The sequence below is a fragment of the Dromaius novaehollandiae genome, chromosome 1, assembly GCF_036370855.1.
Source record: "Dromaius novaehollandiae isolate bDroNov1 chromosome 1, bDroNov1.hap1, whole genome shotgun sequence".
In the NCBI taxonomy this organism is placed as follows: domain Eukaryota; kingdom Metazoa; phylum Chordata; class Aves; order Casuariiformes; family Dromaiidae; genus Dromaius; species Dromaius novaehollandiae.
Window position 1 is genome coordinate 95,258,155 of NC_088098.1, and position 19,265 is coordinate 95,277,419.

Here is a 19,265-nt window from a genome sequence, read left to right on the forward strand (position 1 = left end):
CTGCTTCTCCGCTGGCGGTCCTGCATGCTCTGGGCAGCTGGTGAGCAGGTGCAGGGATGCTCCGGGCATTGGTGCACAGCAGCGAAGCCCTGAGCCACCCGGGAGCCGGGGGCAGCCCGCTGGCGGCTGCTCAGCCTGACAGGGGGCAACTCTGCACAGGCCTCCTAACAGCAGTGCTGGCAACCCCCATCACTCCGGCGGTGAGACAACGGCCATAATCCCGCCTTTGTCGTACCTGCCAAGCCAGGGAGCAGATGACCAGGGTCTATGCTTAACAAGGCAGCTGCAAATTCGACAAAGCTATTTCTTACAAGTATTGTACAAGCCCTTTGGGAAAAGGGCCTTAAATCTCCACAGGGTTACGTCTTGCACAGGTGGCCTGTATAACTTCACAGGATCCTGTTCTTAATATATATTTTTTCAAAGCTTGCACACTACATTTATTACTGTAGTTCTGACTAAGCCTCCAAACTATTTTTACGGGCCCTGAACAATAGTAATCATTTAGGATGAGGTTCAACTTGCTAAACCAACTTATATCTAGTCCAGATCCCTAAGACCTTACACCTCCAACAAATCCTGCTATCAAAGTGTAAAGAACTTCAGCTCGGACACTGCTGGTTTAACACAGAAGTGAAGAGCACTGCAGGCACAGGGATTTGCCATGGGGTTTTTCATTGTTCAGCCCCTGGGGAGGGACAGCGCGTTCTAACACCCTCCTAGCACCAATATTCATTTCAAAATCCACACTGCCAATGCAGTAAGGTAGAGATGACCAGATTTTTAAATGGTAACAATCGCTCTCGTCGGTGTTTTCAATGACATTTCAGAATTGTCGCTGGCATCTAACAGGACATTAAGAAGCTGCACATAGCATTCTTCAAACACTGTTCGAAGCAACACTAAAACTCGAACATTCATTTCCAAGAAACTATTTTTAGTTTAGCAAAAAAAAAGACTGAAGATTTTACTCAACTCTCTTGATAGGCTGCAAAAATCAATTCCTTTGGCTTGTTTGTACAAATACAACTTAAAAACTATTCCAATTTAATTAAATTTCCTGCAACAAACTCTGATGCTTAAGGAGTACTACTTACTACTGAAGCACTTGCCTGGAACCACATGCATTCGAAAATAAATACATAAATAATCATAAATAGCTGGGGAAGTTTCAGGTCTGAAGCAGTAACTTTCATACAACAAATTATGATAGAAACAATCTAATCATGTGAACACTCCAAGGATAAACCTATATAGTATGTCTTAGACTCATGTAAAACAAGAAAATAATAATGAATGTGTATTGCAATATGTGTATTGAAAATGGTATTGCTTTCTTTACTAAGATCAGTGCTCTAAGCCACAGTCTACTTTACTTTTTACCAGATATATTAATTTCCTTTTAATTTTTCCTTCAGTTCTAACTCTAAAAAGCCAAATCAGAACAGCCATGTTTACTTCTCACATATCATGTAAACACCTCCCATCCCAGTGGTTTTTATCTTTTTTTGTTCAAAGAATGTATGGCAGGGAAATCACTAAACCTTAAAGTAAAGAGAAAAATATCATAGTGACTCTAGGTTTTTTTCTTTAATTAATGAATAGACTTGTGTTAACACTAGACTTTATAAAAGCTACACTTTGGGACTGACCAGACTAGACTTAAAGGAAGATACATTTAATTGGATTGATACTGGCAAAAAGGGTCACAAAAATACAATCCCCAACCCTGTAATCTGATTTTATATGTGCAGCCCCGTAGATTTTAATGGGCCTACCTGCCTGAGGAAAGCTTGCAGAATTCCACCACGTGTGCTCTGACTGTTGACTGGGTATTTGGTAGTCAAATGATGCAGGAGTGATTCTCTAGTCTTTCATTCAAAAGTCTTTTTTTTGATTTTAACTCTACAAATTTATTTCAGCAGAAAACGTAACTTTCTGGTGTCAGAGAAGTGTTATGATGTGGGATCATTCCTCAAACAGAATTGCTCACAAATACAGGAACAACAAACTGTTCAGGGCTGTATATTGTCTTAATCAAGGTAAATCCACTCTATTGTTAGCACTTCCTAAATACTTATTCACCCACTCGAAACAGGATTGATTGGAACAGAGCGCTACAAAAACCCTACCTCAGAGAAAGAATATAAATATTATTAATATGCAGGAATATAGAATCACTCCATACCCACCTGCTATGTGTTAAAAAGACTCCTTTATAACTATTCAGAAATCAAACAGGGGGCTGCTTTTTGGATTTTAACGCTACACAAACACCCATAGGTAAACTTGCACGCAAGAAGTCTGACTAGAAAGTGTCTTTTTCACAGATGCCTAGGAGAGATGTATGCACTTACATAACGTCGAGATAGGAGCATATGCTCAGATGATGCAGTGCACAGACACATCCAGAAGTGACACTAACATGCTGACTTCCAACAAATTAACACTGCTTATGCACACAAAAAAGAGGCATGGTGCTCTCAGGAGCTAAACATCAACGTCAGCTAAAATAACTTCAGTGAAGTCCTATTAAACAGCAGCCCTAAGGAGGCCCTCTGCGCCTGCTGGGTATGAGTCACGGCTTGGCTAGGAAGGATTTGCGTGTGAATGCAAACCTTTATAGTCACCTGCCCATGCCATGCCTTCCTTAACGGACCTAGACAACTGCAGACCTGTCCTCCCCTGCCGGGAGAATCCCACTAGGCATCTAACATGATTGCCGCTGAAATCAAAGAGGAGACCCTAACGGGACTCTCTCTCCTGGCACACCAGCGTGCTCGTGCTGTTGGTGCTCAGGGAGCAGCTCCTTCCAAGATTCGCCAGCGATAACTGCAGTACTGGACGCAGGCAGCTGAAGGGCGTCTTCTGCTTCCCCAGCCATGTGTCTGTCCAGCTGCAGCCTATTTCATCCCTGGCCATCACAAAGACAGACAGGAGAGTTTAACGCAATTCCCTCTAGGGCCAATGCATACATGACCGAACTCCAGCAAACCATATCACAACTGGTGCTGAGCAGCTAAGCTGGGTATTATCAAGACTTTGCTTTAATTTTAATGACTATGGCTTCCAAAAGGATAAGCAGGTATTTTAACTGGGCTTTTCGGAGATACCGTTATGCAAGGGGAGGGCTGCAGGCATCCAGACATTTAAACACCCTTAGGACCTCTCTGAATATCAGAACCTTGTGAAAGATCCATGTGTACACACCATTGAGGTTTGCAAAATCCTGTTACTCGACTCCCATTAGCCACTGGGCTCAGAGCTGACCACAGCCATATTTTATTCAAACAAGTGGAAAAACAGAAAGGAACGAATGACAGTACGTGCTGTAAGCCACCTCTGAAGTACGCCTTGCCTGCTCTTCCCCTCCAGAGGGCTCAGCTACAGTATAATCAAAATCAGGGTGAAGTCACAGCTGTGGCCACAAATCAGCAATGCTCTCTTATAAGTACAGAGCTCCTGCAGCAAAATTGTGGGGTCCTTATGAAGCGATGAAAGGAATATGTGAGTTTTCTCCATTTGTCCTATGCCAAAGTACAGATGGTGACCTCAAGACACACAATTTCAAACAAGACACACAATTTCAAACAAGGCAGGGGGGAGTTTGCGGGGGAGGGGGGGGGCAGGAACGTGGGGACACACAGGAGGTACAAGTACCTTGCTTACCAAACTGCAATCCGCTTCCTTTTCTCTAGGAGGAGGCAATTTAACTTTACTACTTTTAAGAAACTTCCTATTAGAAAGCTGTGGTTTCCACTGCATATTTATTGCATTTTCCAAAGTTGCGTCATCAGAGCTGGGCATATTCCTAAGGGAGCTGAATGTCCAAAACTGTAAACCGTTACAATAAATAGTAATGAATGCCATGGCTAGTAAAACCTGTAATCTGAACACACAGAAAAATTAATTTCACTGTGTACAGTTACCTTTCAAACTCTGTGCTTTTCACATTTTCCTGGCAAACACATACAGCTACAGTCACCAATTAATATGAACAATAAAAAAAAAGCCATCACAAAGTCATGATTTTACTTCAGCTTATTTCAGGGAACAGGTAATCTCAATGAAATTGAGACAATGAAAGCACTTCTTCAAAAACTAAAACTCAACCATACTGCTGATTTGAGAATCTGCTCAGAAGCTCACGCTCCCTTTGTGTTCATCTATGTGGAGCACAACGTGCACAGATAATTAAGAGGCACAAGCCTGCTGCCAGCAAAATCAAAGCAACAGAAGGTACAAATCCAAATTCCTGCAACAAAAAAGGACATTTCAGTTCAAAAGACTAATGCTACATTGACTTCAGCTTCCACTGAAGTCTTGAAATGAAAGCACTGAGAACTTCTCAGGAGCGCGAGTACCTTGCCACACTAAGGCTCCCTAAGCAAAGTCACACAATGTGCCGTTGGCCACCGCAAGTCACGGTGACGGCACAAGCACACGAGCAGCATTTGTGGGATGTGATGACAGTGGTATGGGACACTGTCAATGCTGCAAGGGTGGGAGACAACTCATGCTATTCTCCAACATTCTTTCCTTATGTTGAAAATCAAACCCTTGTTCAATAGGAAACAGCATAACCATATCTTTGGAGAAAAGTTACAATGACAGGACTGATGATTTAAGAGGGATTTAATTCCCACTGGGCTCCAGGTAAAGAAGCAGATGGATTTCTATCCTTTGGATATTAAATATGGGCTATGCAAGTGTGGGGGTGAGGAAACTTCCCCTGCTGTTAGCATTTTGCTATGATGAGTTATTTTACAATTGTACCTTGAAAAGCAAAATACCAGAGCAGATTTCTTGCACGACGCAAAAATTGTCTCATTCAGAAAAGATGTCTTAGCCTGTTCTTACAAACTTAATGTGCTGTCGTTAATGATGGAAAAAAGTAAACAGAATAATAACATGCAATCACACTGTTTCTATGCTACAAAATATGAAAAAAAGTCTCAGTATTTCCCCGACTACAGGAACACAAAGAACCAAACCACAGAATGTAATACAAATCTCAGCTTTAGGTTATGTAAGGAAAATCCAGTTCACAACTAAAAGAATAATCTAAAATACAGGAAAAAGAGAAACTTCAATGATTTCATTCCTGACAAGACAAATTAACAAAAGGTTATTGTCTGATTTCTAGATAGCAGCAGAATATAGTCATTGATGGAGACTAAATGAAGGACTCTGGTTAAAAATAAAACAAAATAAAACTCTCAGAAATCCTAGGTTTAATCACAAGCCTGACATTCTACCTAGTATTCTTCTCTGATGATTGGTGCCAGCATGTCAAAAGCAGCAAGATTCTCCAAACAGAACAAGATTATTCTAAATAGCTTCCATGAGTTAAATACCTTCCATTACCAGACAGAGCACCAAAAAAAAAAAAAAAAAAAAAAAAAAAAAGAGGTGTGAAGCATAAAAGATGCATTTAATGAAAGCAGGCAGGCAGGCAGAGAGAACCCACCCAACTTCTACCTCTGCATTTACTGCTAGCAAGGCTGGGGATGAGTAAAAATTAATCAGTTGTCCCGAAAGCTTTCTAAAGTTTGGAAATTCCAGATGAGAGAGAAGTTCACAAACTTTCAGAGCCTGGCTGATGTGTGACCTGTGTTGCTTAGATGCAAAAGTAGATGATGAGACATTGTGGGGGGAGGGGGGGAAGCAGGGGGAATCAAATACACAATTTCAGTGAAGCCCTGAAAGCTGTATCTGGATATTTCATATAATTTCAATAGCCACAAAAGTGGATATAACTGGATATAATCCTTACACAGAACTTTTGAACATGTAAAGTGCCAAATACAATTGTTCTAAGTAGATCATCCTACACAATACAATGGAAAACAACAAAGCTTTTGGGTTTATCAAAAGTTATTTTATTCACATCTTGACAACATTAGGGGGCATCTGGAGGTTTTCCCCCCAGTTCTCCCTCATCAAACAAGTCATCTACTCTGAGTAGGCTGCAAACGAACAAACCAATGGAATAAGGATCTCGATTGTCTTAGCCAGCTCTCCATAGACATGAGTTCACAAGAGAGGTAGCCATGCTGCTTCCTCAGACATTAGTAAAGACTTTTGATCTTTCTTTGAAGAAACTTTTCTCAGGATATTTAAAAGTCTGTGGTTTATTTTCATGTGTGGAGAAAAACAAAGCTGAGGAGAATACTCCCACATAAAGAAAGGTCTCAACAAAGCAATGCTTGTCAAAAATACCCTCGAAGAAAAAGCAGAAAATTAATATATATTCACTTTGAAGGTGCAAATTTTTATTCCGTAGTCCTCACTGTGATCTCTGCTGCCTACTTCACGACTCATGCACGTATGGCACTCCATGCAAACATCAAGCATGGATCAAAAATGAGTGAAATTGGAATGGAGATAGTCACACAGGTTTAAGAAGTTTGAGCCCTGGACACTTTGGACCAGTTACTGTAAGCTAACGAGTTATCAGACAGTACATAAACCTTGCCTCCTAATTATGCATTTTTCACTGATAGCAAATGCAGGGTAATTCAACTCTATTTACAACTCTTTTGTGGCAAACTAACTAAAGACCACTTATTTAGTGTCTGCCACAAAACCTCAAGCATAAAATCACTTGTGTAACTAAGCCCTAAGTGCAACATAGATGCACACTGAATATACAAATACATTCCTAAAAAGGTATACACAGACATACATGCACATATATAAGTAGACACTGAAATACAAGAAATACCACTGTCTTCTTCCTTTTCCTTCACCCACAACTATCATAATTAATAATATCGTAACACACTGCATTTCTCCAATTAGATTCTTTTTGGAGAGATGAGATTAGAAGCTGCTTTTCAGCATGACCTTATACCACATTACCAGCATGTTTAAGGGCACACAAGTACATGGCTTGTCACAAGCACTTTGTCAGAGTCATCCTACTTTGCCTCAGAAAGGAACAACCATATTATTGAAGATGGTACATTGGCTAGTGGAGTGGTGAGTGTGAATGCATCTGTGTACCGGGGAAGTTAATCACTTAAGTCAGAAGTACAAGAATTGCACTGGAAGATTTAAACTTCTTTTGTCTTCTATTCTTACAGACTTCTCTACCTTATATTTATGTTTTGCTTATCATTACTTTGATCAAGCATTTTAAAAACAAAGAGGTTTGTCATGCTACTGAGTAACATCACAAGAAAAATAACCAATTGACAGAATTTTAGTTCTGCCTAGATGATTAAAATAGAATATTCTATGTTCCCATTTTGAGGAAGACGTGAGGTTTTTGGAGGGGCGGGGGTAACACTACAAAAATGCAAAAGTTTTTAAATCTTTATGTCACAAAACTTGGTTTGAAACTTTTTTTGGGGATTAACACACAATGACCACACTCTGCTGAAGACACCAAAAGAAGTGTGAGCAATAACCTATATTGTCAAGAAGTCAGAAATAGCTGCTTTTGCAGATTCCCCATTTACTGGTAGCACATTCAGCCCAGGGAAGGAAGGGTATATGCCTGCAGGGGGGTGACAAGCTAATACACAGCATTTAGAGATCCATGTTCATTGAGAAACTTCGCCTGGGTTTTAACATTGCCAAGAGTGTTGTAAACTTGCACAAAATGAATTCCACTGCTGAGACAGTATCTTCAGGTTTATCTGTACCATGTTCGGTACAAGGAGATCCTAATCTTGACCAGGGTCTCTATATTTTTTTTTTTTTTTTTTTTTAAGTCTCTAGCAGGAATGAGGATTCTTATTTTACAAATAAGTAGCTAGTCCCTTTTGGAGTCCGCAGATACTGTGCTTCAGTTATCACCTGTGGTATTTACATAAATGTGTTATTCACCATGCAAAACTCTGCTTTGCTTCACAAGTCTGAATATGCCACCATTCCACCCTTCAGCTTCACAAATACCCCCATGATATATGGTTCTGGGAAAAGGTCAACAGAAGTTTCCAACCTGCTCTTCCTAAAGATTTACTTAGCTTGTTTTTCTAAAGCAATGAGGCTATGCACTTTGTCTAACCAGAAGTCCCCTTCTGAACCATGGGCCCAAGTCAGAGAGAGAGGGTAAGGGGTCTCAAAGCTAACGACATTTCTACAAGTTTCAGGAAAACTGATGCCTACAGAAAGCACCAAGAGACCGCCACAGTGAGGAAAAACTGAAATATGAGATTCAAAATCAGCCACAGCCCCTGCTACCTTGTGCCCCGGTGGTGTTCTGGGGAAGGGCAAGAGAGCTGAGCATATCGGGGTTGAGGGGAACATTTAAGGGAACTGTTCAGAGAACTACAGATTTAGTGAAAGAGAGACAGAGGAGAAGGCTGAGGATGCAGTCGAAGCTTGGGGTTGTTACGGTGATTGGCCACAGAAAAGGTGGGAAGAACTAAGAGAAGTGAGGAGGATAAGCAAAGGGAAAGAAGAGAGGAACTAGGTTAATTAATGCTTGGGGTATGTAGATGACAGAGGACATAGACCTATAGCAAACCAAGCGCCATGAATTCAGCTTCTCTCTACTAAACTTCTTTTCCTTCTTTCTCTTCTTTAAAATGTACTTGGTCATATAGTTTACAGTACTTAAGCTAAATCGGAGTTGAATTTTCCTGCTTACATAAATGTCTACAATCCAGTTAATTTCAGGGTATTTAGCAAAAAGGATGAATTTAGGTGCATAATTTCTAAGATAGGAACATTTTCGTTTCATGTAGAACTATTTTCAGTTTTTGCTTTGGATAATGCTGTAATTACAGAATAATTATACACTGGAGCCAAGATTACAGCAGCCGAATAATAAGCATTAAACCACAAACAGTCTATTAAATGATGCTAACTGTTCCTTATGATCATAAAAAAGAGAAAATTGTATGTTTGGAATGCAAACTCACATAATTGAAATTGGAGCAGCTGACATTTCAGGATGCTTTAGTAATAAATCTGTCACACAGAAAACTGCGAGAAACAGAAGCAATGGCCCTGTACAGTTTACCTTTTCAAACATCTAGAACTTTATGTTATAACATTTTTTTCCACATACATCAAAAATATCCGTCTCTTACACTAGTTCTTATAAAGAACCCATTTTAAGTGTCTAATTACAAAACAAGTGTGTGAAACATTTTACTTAAAAAAAAAAAAAAAAAAAAAAAAAAAAAAGATAAACCTAAACCCAGGTGGGCAAACAGAGAAAAAAATCCCTCATATTAATGTCTCAAAGCACTTCAATGTAATTGCATGAATTCCCTATCACCTTCAATTCTCACAAGTAGAACGTTAAAGAAATTCCAACTATTGCATTTTGTTTCCTCCTCAAACTCCTGAGTCCATGAAAGCAAGGAACTATGCTAGTGCTGTGTCACTGCTGTTGTACATTCAAGCTATAGTCCGTGTACATCTTCAGAGTCATTCTCCCATTAAAACCAAAATCTTTAAATAGATTCAGCCCAAAGAGCTTTGATACATGGTCAATTTACCATACCTCAGCTGTGCATTCTGGCCTTGTGACATGTGTAGTACCTCCCTGAGAAGATAAACCACCTCAAATAAATCTACAGTGTCTAGTCTATTTGCTATATAAATGGTATATATATAATATAAAACGCATACTGTAATTTTCTAAGACTACCACACACTTAGCAAAATGCTGGACCACAAACTAGAAGAGTTCCAGTCAGTCTGTGGAAGAGACAGACAAAGGGTTTAGCAGGAGGAGAAAGTAATGTGTAGTAATGCGAGTGCCTTTGTGTTTTAGAGAAAAGTAGTTCAAGATAAGACCAGAGACAATGAGAAACTGCACTAGAACACTTTCTCAAAGTCCTGAGTTCTGAAAGGGAACCTGCATGGAAGCCAGGGCTTTGTGACTGCAGAACTGGTGCCCAGCTGTGCCAAAGAAATGTGATACAGCGTGGAGCCCAAGCTCTGGGATCACCATGGAGAAAACAGCACTAGTGCCCAGATCACTTTGAGTTCAGGAGCCAATGCTTGCCATGATGTTACAGCCTATCTGAAGAACTTGGCGTAGAACTGATCTAATGCCTAAAAGGATTTGGCATCTCTGAATAGGAATATACCAATTCCTAACCATATTTTCCTGTTATGAAAAATTCAAGTTCATTCCAAACAAGCAGGTTATGCTATCAGAGCACTGTGAACATAAGTTCTTTAAACTGCCACTGTATGAACACAAACTTATGTGGGAGGACACAACTTGAGACACAGTAGGAGATGGGCTGAGACTGGTTAATACGCAGGAAGGGCCTGGACTGAGCCCAGAGTCATCAAACCAGCAACTGGCCACAATAGTAGAGGCTCTTCCAGGCGCTAAATCCCATTATATATAAAGAAAACCCAAATCAACCAACCAAACAAACCCCACATAACACTCTTTCCTATTAGGAAAATGTGAAACTTAGCTCTGTGAAACTTAGCAAGCAGCTATAATTACCCTGGCAGTTTTCATCACTGTGAATACAAGTGAAGACCTGAATCACAAGATCACATGCAAGTACTAAGACAACAGACAACTGACGCAGCCATATTCTTGAGTAGGAACTGGTGAAAACTTCCCACACAGGCATGTTCTTCTACAAAAGATTATGAGATTCTACAGCTCTCAAATGCAAAGTGGACTGGGGAAGATCTTACATAGCCACAGTTACTGCATATGTGCAAAACGCTATGGGATTCAAAAAGGCAGAAGAACACAAGAACAGCTGGTGAAAGTGCCACAGCACCTTTACCCTGGCCGAGTAACGTAACATTTCTTTCTAAGATGCTCCAAGAGGCATCTTTCTGTCTCAGAAGAGGCTCCCTGTCTCCGATGGATGAGAAAGCTGACTAGTGATCAGAGGAACATAAACCACCGCTGGCACAAAAATGACATCTGATTTTCACCCATGCAGATTTCCTGTCTGGGAGTATTTAGATTCTCTATTGAATCCAGATTTTCTTCCCATTTGAGTAACTGCTCTTCTGAATAATGACAGAACTGTTCCTGCAGGACCCTTGAGGATTTCAAAGATCAAGATCTGACAGAATTCAAGGACAGAGAAATAAGACTCTTCATTTATTCTTTCTTGCTCCTACTTGACTCCCTGTGACTGCACACAGCATGCCAACAGACGCGTCAGGCAGGCAGGTAAGAAACCCTTATCAGTTTTCACAGATAAAGTTTGGCTTTACAGACTCCATGCCAGGATGGAGAGCAGGGGCTCTGCTCTCATCCCGCAGAGCCCCTGGGTGAAGAACCCACTGAAGAAAAGAACTCTCTTTTCATTTATTACCTGGGCTATGCACCAAAAGAGCACAAGAGTCTACTGCACTGTGATAAAGAGCACAGCCCCAGTGAGATAATCGGCCAAGGTAAAACAGAACATCCCTCTGGACAGAGGCCACTGCAAATGGTTTTCAGGAAAGTGCTGTATAGCAGCCAGCCCAAAAGGAAGGGCTGTATCTTTGGAAGTGATGCCAATGTACCACCAAGCACTGTATTCTCTACTCAGGGGAAAGATGAAAAACGTAACACTGAGACGCACATTCTGTCAGAAGGCAGCAATTCCAGAAAAGGCTTATTGAAGGTACTGAGGGGGGCAGATCCAGGGATTCCAATTCATAAAAGGATTTTTTCATCTCTTCCTGTGACTCAGTATGGTTCAATTGCTTGCCCACAGGCCACATCAAGACTACCGGAGAAGAACAAGACAAAACTCCTCCTTTCTCTGGAGGAGCACAGGATATGGCAATCAGCCCAAAGCCCCTTCCTGTGCCTGCACCCTGCCTGGCACACAGCCATACAAGAAAGCAGGAGAAGAGAGACACAAGACTGACTTCTCCTTGGGCATGCATGCCTGGCACAGCGCTGAATGTGATGCTTCAAAGCAGCTTTTGCTACATGGGCTCTTCTGTCTCACAAAGGTGAGACCACCTTTTTTCTTGCCCCAAACCATGCTCCTAGTGAGGGATTTCTATAGAGGGCTTGACACTTCCTTCCAAAAGTCATTATACACTTCTGTACTCTCCCCTTACACTGGCAGGCTGAGTAACAGCATCACCACTCCTCTTAAAGATAAGTATGTTGGTAGAATCCCTTTCGACTTCAGCAAACCAAAAGCATTGCTATATCCCTTTAAGAGATTTTAAGAAACAGAAAGATGTAATTCCTTCCTAAATTTTTGGAAGAAACAGTAAGTTCTCACAATTCAGGATCTTTACCCTGGGATTAAGGGAAGATTTGGTTCTGTGAAGGATTTTGTTAGCTCATAAGTCAATCACTGACTAAAGAGAAAACACTGAAGGGAAACTAGATGGAAAAAAATGAATGTCTCTTAAAACCCTACAGTGTCTGTGGTGAAGTAATCTCTGAAAGATATTTCAGTCACAAAAGTGAAGGGATTTCTGAACCACCTGCTTGTTCACTGCTGCCAAAGAGACAAATGCAGTTTCATCTCTTTTAGAATATGATTGAGAGGGTGGAGACCAAGTTAACATCATAGAAACGTTTGGTCATTTATTCATCTGGCTCTTCAGGAAAGTATATTTTGATCCCACAGATTACTTGCTCATCACCAAGGAGAAGAAAATTTCTCCTTTTAATGCAAAAAGACAGCATTCATGTTCAGAGATGAGCAAGCTCTTTAAAAAACAAAACAGAAAGCAAAATTATAAAAAGAACAAAAACACAAACATCAAGAATAGATTCAAATTTAGCTATTTAAGTTACCTGTGATAATTTGGTTTTCCAGAGCTTTTCAATGCAACCCTCATTTACTCTGCAATGCTTACAATGCAACCCCTCATAGACTGGGGACCAGTCTACCAAGCTGCACTGAAACTGGCAAGCCTAGGAATGATCACCTTTTGACTTAAAGCAAGATACTGCTGCAAAACCTTCAGGAAAAGAGATACTCCATAATACGAAGCAAAATATTATGATACTGCAAAACGCAGGCCTTGCTCTCTTCAATTAGGACACTTACTGCAAAGGTCAAAAAACACAGTTAAAAGCTTAGTTTGTTAGAGAGTGTTCTGTGGCATCTAGAGTACAAGCACACAGGGTCAGAGTTGTATGGTCCAATCTGTGGACCCATCTGGATGAAATACCCACTGCATAGTTGGTTGTGATTTCAGGTGACTTGACTTCATAAACTAGGTCCCTTTCAAACTCTTAAAAAATTTTTGTTGTTGTTTTGATGCAAGCAGATATTGCTTATAGCTGGTAAGCAAAGCATCACATGAGAATGCTAACAAGTATCTAGTTTCTTCTGTTGCTGAAGCTACAATCTCTGCTGTGTAATGATTACTCTAAAAGAAATGAAAGATGATAGGTCACACTCAGCCAAATAACTCCATCTGCTTTCTCATTTCTTAGCATTGTTGACAGCTGTTTTCTGAAGTATTTTATGTTGTTATCTACTTGGTGGTACAGAGAAACAGGGCTTAAATTAGCTCCTGTCTGGAGTTTGCCACAAAATGCAAGAGACCTATACCCTAGGAGAAATCACAGAGATTCTATATGGTGAGCAACAACTCCTATTCCAAAATGGAACACTTCTTTCTGCCTTTTTTGGAAGATAACCCTTTTTGTACACAGACTGCATCAATATGCCATGTATAGTGAAAGCTGTCTGAAAGTTTTCCACTCATTAAGCTAATCTTGAGAGCCCTGGCTGTGGAGGGATGAGAGACCTTTTTGAGTGCCATGAGACAACTGATATCCACCAATTTTATGAGCCTATTAACATTTCCACCTTATTAAAAAAAAAAGTTTCTCTTCATTAATCTTCAAGCACATGGAAAAAGTTGTCTGAAGTATAATATAACCCAACACACCAAAACACACAACTGGAAAATTTTAAGTGACACTGTTTCCAGCCTGCATGTTACACTAGAGCATTTCAAGGGCTGAATAACATTATAGAAAACCAGCATCCTCTGGACTACAATGGATCACATCGGTGCCATGGTAAGAAGGCAGCACAGGGCAGCTAACATCCTGTCCAAACTCTCAGGAGCACTTTGAGGGTTAGTCACTTGGACAGTGCTGCATCAGGAGGTCTGACAATTTGAAGATGGGGAGGAGTTTCAAGATAGGTGGATGAGATGTTTACTCTTCTCCATTTCTAAGCTCCTGCTTTTCTTGCTGCACCAAAAGCTACATTATCTGCAATAATATGAAGCTTCTGAATTGCCCTTCTTTTACTGCAAGAGGAACAATGCAGGTTTACCAGAATGCAGAAGCTAACTGATGGTAGGGCTACCACCTTGAAATGAGAACAAATCATTTGCAGAGTAATTTCTTTTTTGTGCAAGAATGTTTGGCATTTCATGCTGCTCTAACATCAACTGAGGTATCAAAGTAGCTTACAAATATCTGCTCTGGCCTAAACAGCACGTTTAAGTCTGTGCTTCTCATCTGAGAGTCATGATCAAGGTGCTCTGGTTCCTTCACAGAGTTCAAGATAAACTTCCAGTCCCTTGTTCCCTACTTACCACTCTCTGAACAAACAAAAAGATAATAAGCAGAGCAAGCCCAGACTCTGGAGGCTTCCGTCAGAATTTCCCTCTACTCTAAAAATCTGTATGGACTTTGCACTCTTTAGGTCTCCTACAGCTAATACCATGGAATTACCATGACCTGAGGCAAGGTGCAAGGCCAGTCTATTTTAGCACCAATTTCCTTTAACATCTCTTCATATTGATTGTCCATACCGGAAATAATAAAGAGGAAAGAAGCAGAAACTTTAGAGTATGTGTAGGGCTGTACTTGGCAGAATTATGCTTTTATATTACACAGGCTTTGTTGAGGATCTCAAAGTACTTTACAAAAAAGAAAAGACAAAATTTCCTAAAATTATGTGAAACACGATGTTACAACTGCCTTATCCAGGCTCATTAAGCAAGACAGCAGGACTGGCAATGACGGGATCCCAATACCCTGCCATCTAACTTGACAGTCTCTGCTATGTTACTTACAGTAGTACCAACACTGCTTTATTTTCCCAGCTCCAGAAATACAGCGTGGTACTGTCTTTTGTGTCTAATCACTGCACCCGCTTTTAGCATAAGCTGGGGAAACAGCGTACGGGGGTGTGTGTGTGTGTGTGTGTATCTTTTCAAAAGCAAATGGCCTCAGAAACACCAGGGAAAATATTTCCACTAACCCAAACTAAATTAAGCTTTAAGTAAAGACACAGAAAAGATTGATGAATAGAAACATTGATTAAATGAAGCTGTTCACCATATATATCTTCTAATAACAGTATCAGCTTCCTGAAAGATATTTAATTAAGGAAAATTAAGGTAGTGTAACAGAACAGCTTAAACTGATGAAGCATAGTGACTGAGAGCTTGTAGTTCTGCGCTGCTTTCCTTTACTTGCTCATCTCAAGTCAGATTTCTAGATCATCAATGCAAAGTGCTAGCTAGTGTTGCTGGACATAACTAAATGGTGTATACAAAATCGTGAGCAATAGCTGCAAATTAAATGAATAATGAAAATAAGATGACTAAGTTATATCTTTTCTCAGGGATGTACTATTTCTCACTTCATGTAGCCTTTCTATATGTGTATGTATGTAGGATACATGGCACTACAGAGTTCACATGCAGAAAATTGCATCAGCATCAGAACATGTGCAGAGAGCTTGAAGCTTGAAAGCCTCTAATTTTGAACTAAACAAATGTGTGCTTGAAATCTTGTCTGTTTTTCTCCAAATACCAGTTCAACTTGACATCAAATACCACTATCAATTGAGCAAGTAGGAAATACTCCTTTTTTCTTCAAATCTGTCACACACATATCCTTTGACCACTACAAATAAGACACTAGCTCTAGTATCATAGAGCAAACAGACAAACACTCTGTACAGATAATAAGAATGCCAGCCAAGAGTCTGTACAGGTAATAAGGAGGCCTAAATAAATCAACAGAGAAAGAATACGTTAATAAGGCAGCCTATTAATACCAGAGCATTGGTGCCTCTTATGTCAGTTACATTTACATAAATAAATAAATAGTTTAAGGCATACATTTATCATGCCACTTCAGTCTCTAATCATTAGTGTTGTTTGCTAAAACTAATAAATATTTTCATTAGCAGATTTAATAGTAGACATACCGGCATTCAGAAATGCCAGAACAGAATGCAGGGGAAGTGCAGGTAATGACTCTGCTCAGGAGGAAGAAAAGAAAAAAATCCACTCTGTGGCTCTGCAAAGGCACCATGTCCATAGGAAGGTGACCTATTCAGCAGGTCAGCCTGCCTTCTCAGGCACCAAGTGCCTTTTGTCAGTGCAATAACGACGACTGATCCAGCAGATCAAGAAGCAGGCCCAACAGGCTCAAGAGGGAGTCCCAGCTAGCCCTCTTCAGCTGTGAGAACTGTCCACAGCATCACTGACTTGCAGTCAAGAGCATATGTAAAGTGCAAGAGAAGGGGGCGGGGGGGAATGTTTGATTTGTCAGGACTGCTCGGACTACTGTTCTTTCAAGTTCTGAATCCTGTTTCCAGGTGCAGACAACTCAAAAGAAACTTTAAAGGGTACAAACCTCTTCGCTATGCACCTGTTCCACTGCTCCTTCAGCAAGGAAGGCTGTATTTATGCTTGCTGTCAGAAGTCTGGCAGTAGCTTGATGCCCAATTGAGACTGCTGCTGCACCTGGCACGCATGAGGGGAAAACAAAGGACTTCTTGGACTGCTTATTCATTTCACAGTATCCTGTGCTTGCAGAATCAGAGTGCATGGATAAGCTCAAAGTGAATTTAGGTCATCTGATTTAACCTGCAACTCCTGCACTTGACACTGTTGCAATCACTAGCCATTAACCATATGTAAAAGCCAAATAGGCAGACAGCATTTTATGCTCAAAGGACCTTGTTCCAAAACCATAATAATCTATAAGCAAGATGCTAAGCGTGAGTAAGCCAAATAAGCAGACCACAATGAAAGAAACAAAATGATTGTAAACTGAAAGGACAGGATGAACACTGATTTCAATTAACCATGAGCAGGGACTATGGCTGTCTGCGTGCTATGATCAGCTCTCAGCTTCCCATATGCACAGCAACGAGGTCCCATCCTAACCTGACACTTAATGCACAGCTTCACAAAACAGGTATTCAGTGCACATTGGCGCGCAAATCTGACACACCCTGGTCTTTGGAAACCTGGAGAAACAAGTTCTCTTACGAAAGACACAAGATATTATGAGTGCTTTAGATTAGACTTCAGCTTCACAGAAAATTTCACTTATTTTTCCTGTCCCGATTTTGATCATTTTTCCCCACTATCAACCTTCACTCAAACCAAAACAAAAGCTTCTTCCTTCCTCAGTTCTTGCAGATAAAATACAATAAAAGCACGTATTTGTAGTATTCAGTGGAAAATCACCATGTTTGAAGAGTGCAGCCACAAAGTTTAAGATTTAGATTTAGAACCTGGCTGAAGAGGGAGCTCTCAAAGAACTTTACTAGCCACAGATTTGTGAGGCCAAAAAGCAGCAGCATGGTCATCTGCCTACCTTAGGTCGTAACAATTTTTCTAGATAAAATCACTGCTTCAAGTCAAACAGCTGCCATTGAGCTAGAGCCTTTATTTCATTTTTCTTTTCCAAAGTAATGCCCAAAATTCTGATTTGAGAACTTTCAGCAATTAGATTCACAGTTCAGTATGAAAAATTGTGGCAAATTTGGATTTGGAATTTGCTTAACTTCATCTTTCAACCGCACGATCAGGCTTTTGTCTGCTAGACTGTACCTGTCACCACATCACAGTTTTCCTGTAGAGGTAGACTGTAATCCATTCAATCCTCAATCTTAGCACTAATAAGCAAAACAGAGTCCCCTGAGGTTACTCAATATTTATACAGTGTTACTCATTTATCTGCAAAGGCATTAAAGTATATTTACAGAACAGCAGCACTTCAAAGGGGCCTAGTTAGTATAGGCTCTCCTTTTGCCTAGATACTAATACCTGTATTACAGCCTCAGAGTTTAGCACCAAAGAAATAGTATGTTTTCACACTCCATGGTTGTCAGGGGAGACACTGATCAACAAGCTGGGGATTTGGGGGTTTTTTGTTTGTTGTTTGTTTGTTTGAGGGATGAGGCTCATGCCTTGCCCTCTGGATGTGCTGACCCTTATCATTTTGCCAAACGTGTGACTCATGGTAGTGGAGGACAGCTCTCCCTTGCAAAGAAACAAAACCAAAGCATGGCTATCCCTGTAAGAGGTGGGATGTTAAGAGATATGAACAGAAACATCTTTCTGGCAAAAACCCTCTAAACCTCAACTTGCCTCATTGTAGAAGTACTATGGTAAGGAAAAGAAGGAAGGAAAGGAAGAAGTACTATGGTAGGAAAGGTGAAGTACCCACTATCTCTCAAATGGGAAATTTGGTCTGTTGTGACATACACAGTGCTGCCACTAAAGTTGCTGCCTTTGGAAATATTAAGGATGAAATTCTTACAAGTGCATAGGACCAGAAAGACTCAAGTACTTCCCTACACCTCAACATCCAGTAAAGATCACAGCCTAGTGCTGTTGGTTGACGTGAGGTTGTTGGGTCCACTCAGATGACATACAGTGCCTTGCGTGGGAGGGAAAACTTCTAGTCTGGAGGGAACGCTACCGACCATAAATCATGGTAAGAGTTTTATATTCTCTTTTAGTTAAACATTTACTTTTTTCTCCCCTTCCTTCAGCTTCAGAGCTATAAACCATGCGCTCCAGAAGTAACAGCACAGAAAGCCCAACCAGACCCAAGCTGTGCCAACAAAGGCTAAAAGACCACCATAAAGAAGAAGCCGGTTACAGTGCGAGAGGAAATGTGCAAAGAAGGCAGAAGGAGCAGGATGATGTAGCCCAAACCAGCACTATCCTAAGCAGCCCTAAGGCAGAGAAAAAACACAGAGGTTCCTTCAAGAAAACAGAGGATCTCTCTCGGGATGACCTGCTATTTCTTCTTAGTGTCCTAGAGGGTGAATTACAGGTGATTTATTCTCTTATTTTATATTCCAGATTAAAGCATTGCTTTTTCACTTTACTGCAAACATATACTGCTTTCATTTTAAGGAAACATCCCACCTAATTTGCTGCAGGAGGACAAACATGAACGTACATACAAACGCAACTTATCCAAATATTAGGAATAACTATCAGCTGGAAAAGTGATTTTTACACCTCCCCTAGATGCAAACAAAATTGATTCACAATGTGCCTGTATCATGCTAGAAACATTCTTGCTCCATTGTGAATGACTGCTTAACTCTCAAAGCAGA

The 19,265-nt window shown here is 40.5% G+C and overlaps 2 protein-coding genes across 6 annotated transcripts in view; one reads left to right on the forward strand and one right to left on the reverse strand.

The window, feature by feature from the left end:
• The window catches only part of CMSS1 (cms1 ribosomal small subunit homolog), a 247,515-nt gene that overhangs the window by 139,259 nt on the left and 88,991 nt on the right, over window positions 1-19,265 (reverse strand). The window lies entirely within an intron of this gene.
• Window positions 1-19,265, forward strand: part of LOC112990573 (filamin A-interacting protein 1-like) — a 135,508-nt gene that overhangs the window by 105,940 nt on the left and 10,303 nt on the right. For all 3 annotated transcript variants that reach the window (XM_026112434.2, XM_026112433.2, XM_064521043.1), the window contains one exon: window positions 18,690-18,976. In XM_026112434.2, coding sequence (XP_025968219.2) covers window positions 18,707-18,976 — 270 coding nt within the window. In that variant the 5' untranslated portion in view covers window positions 18,690-18,706. The remainder of the gene's footprint in view (window positions 1-18,689; window positions 18,977-19,265) is intronic.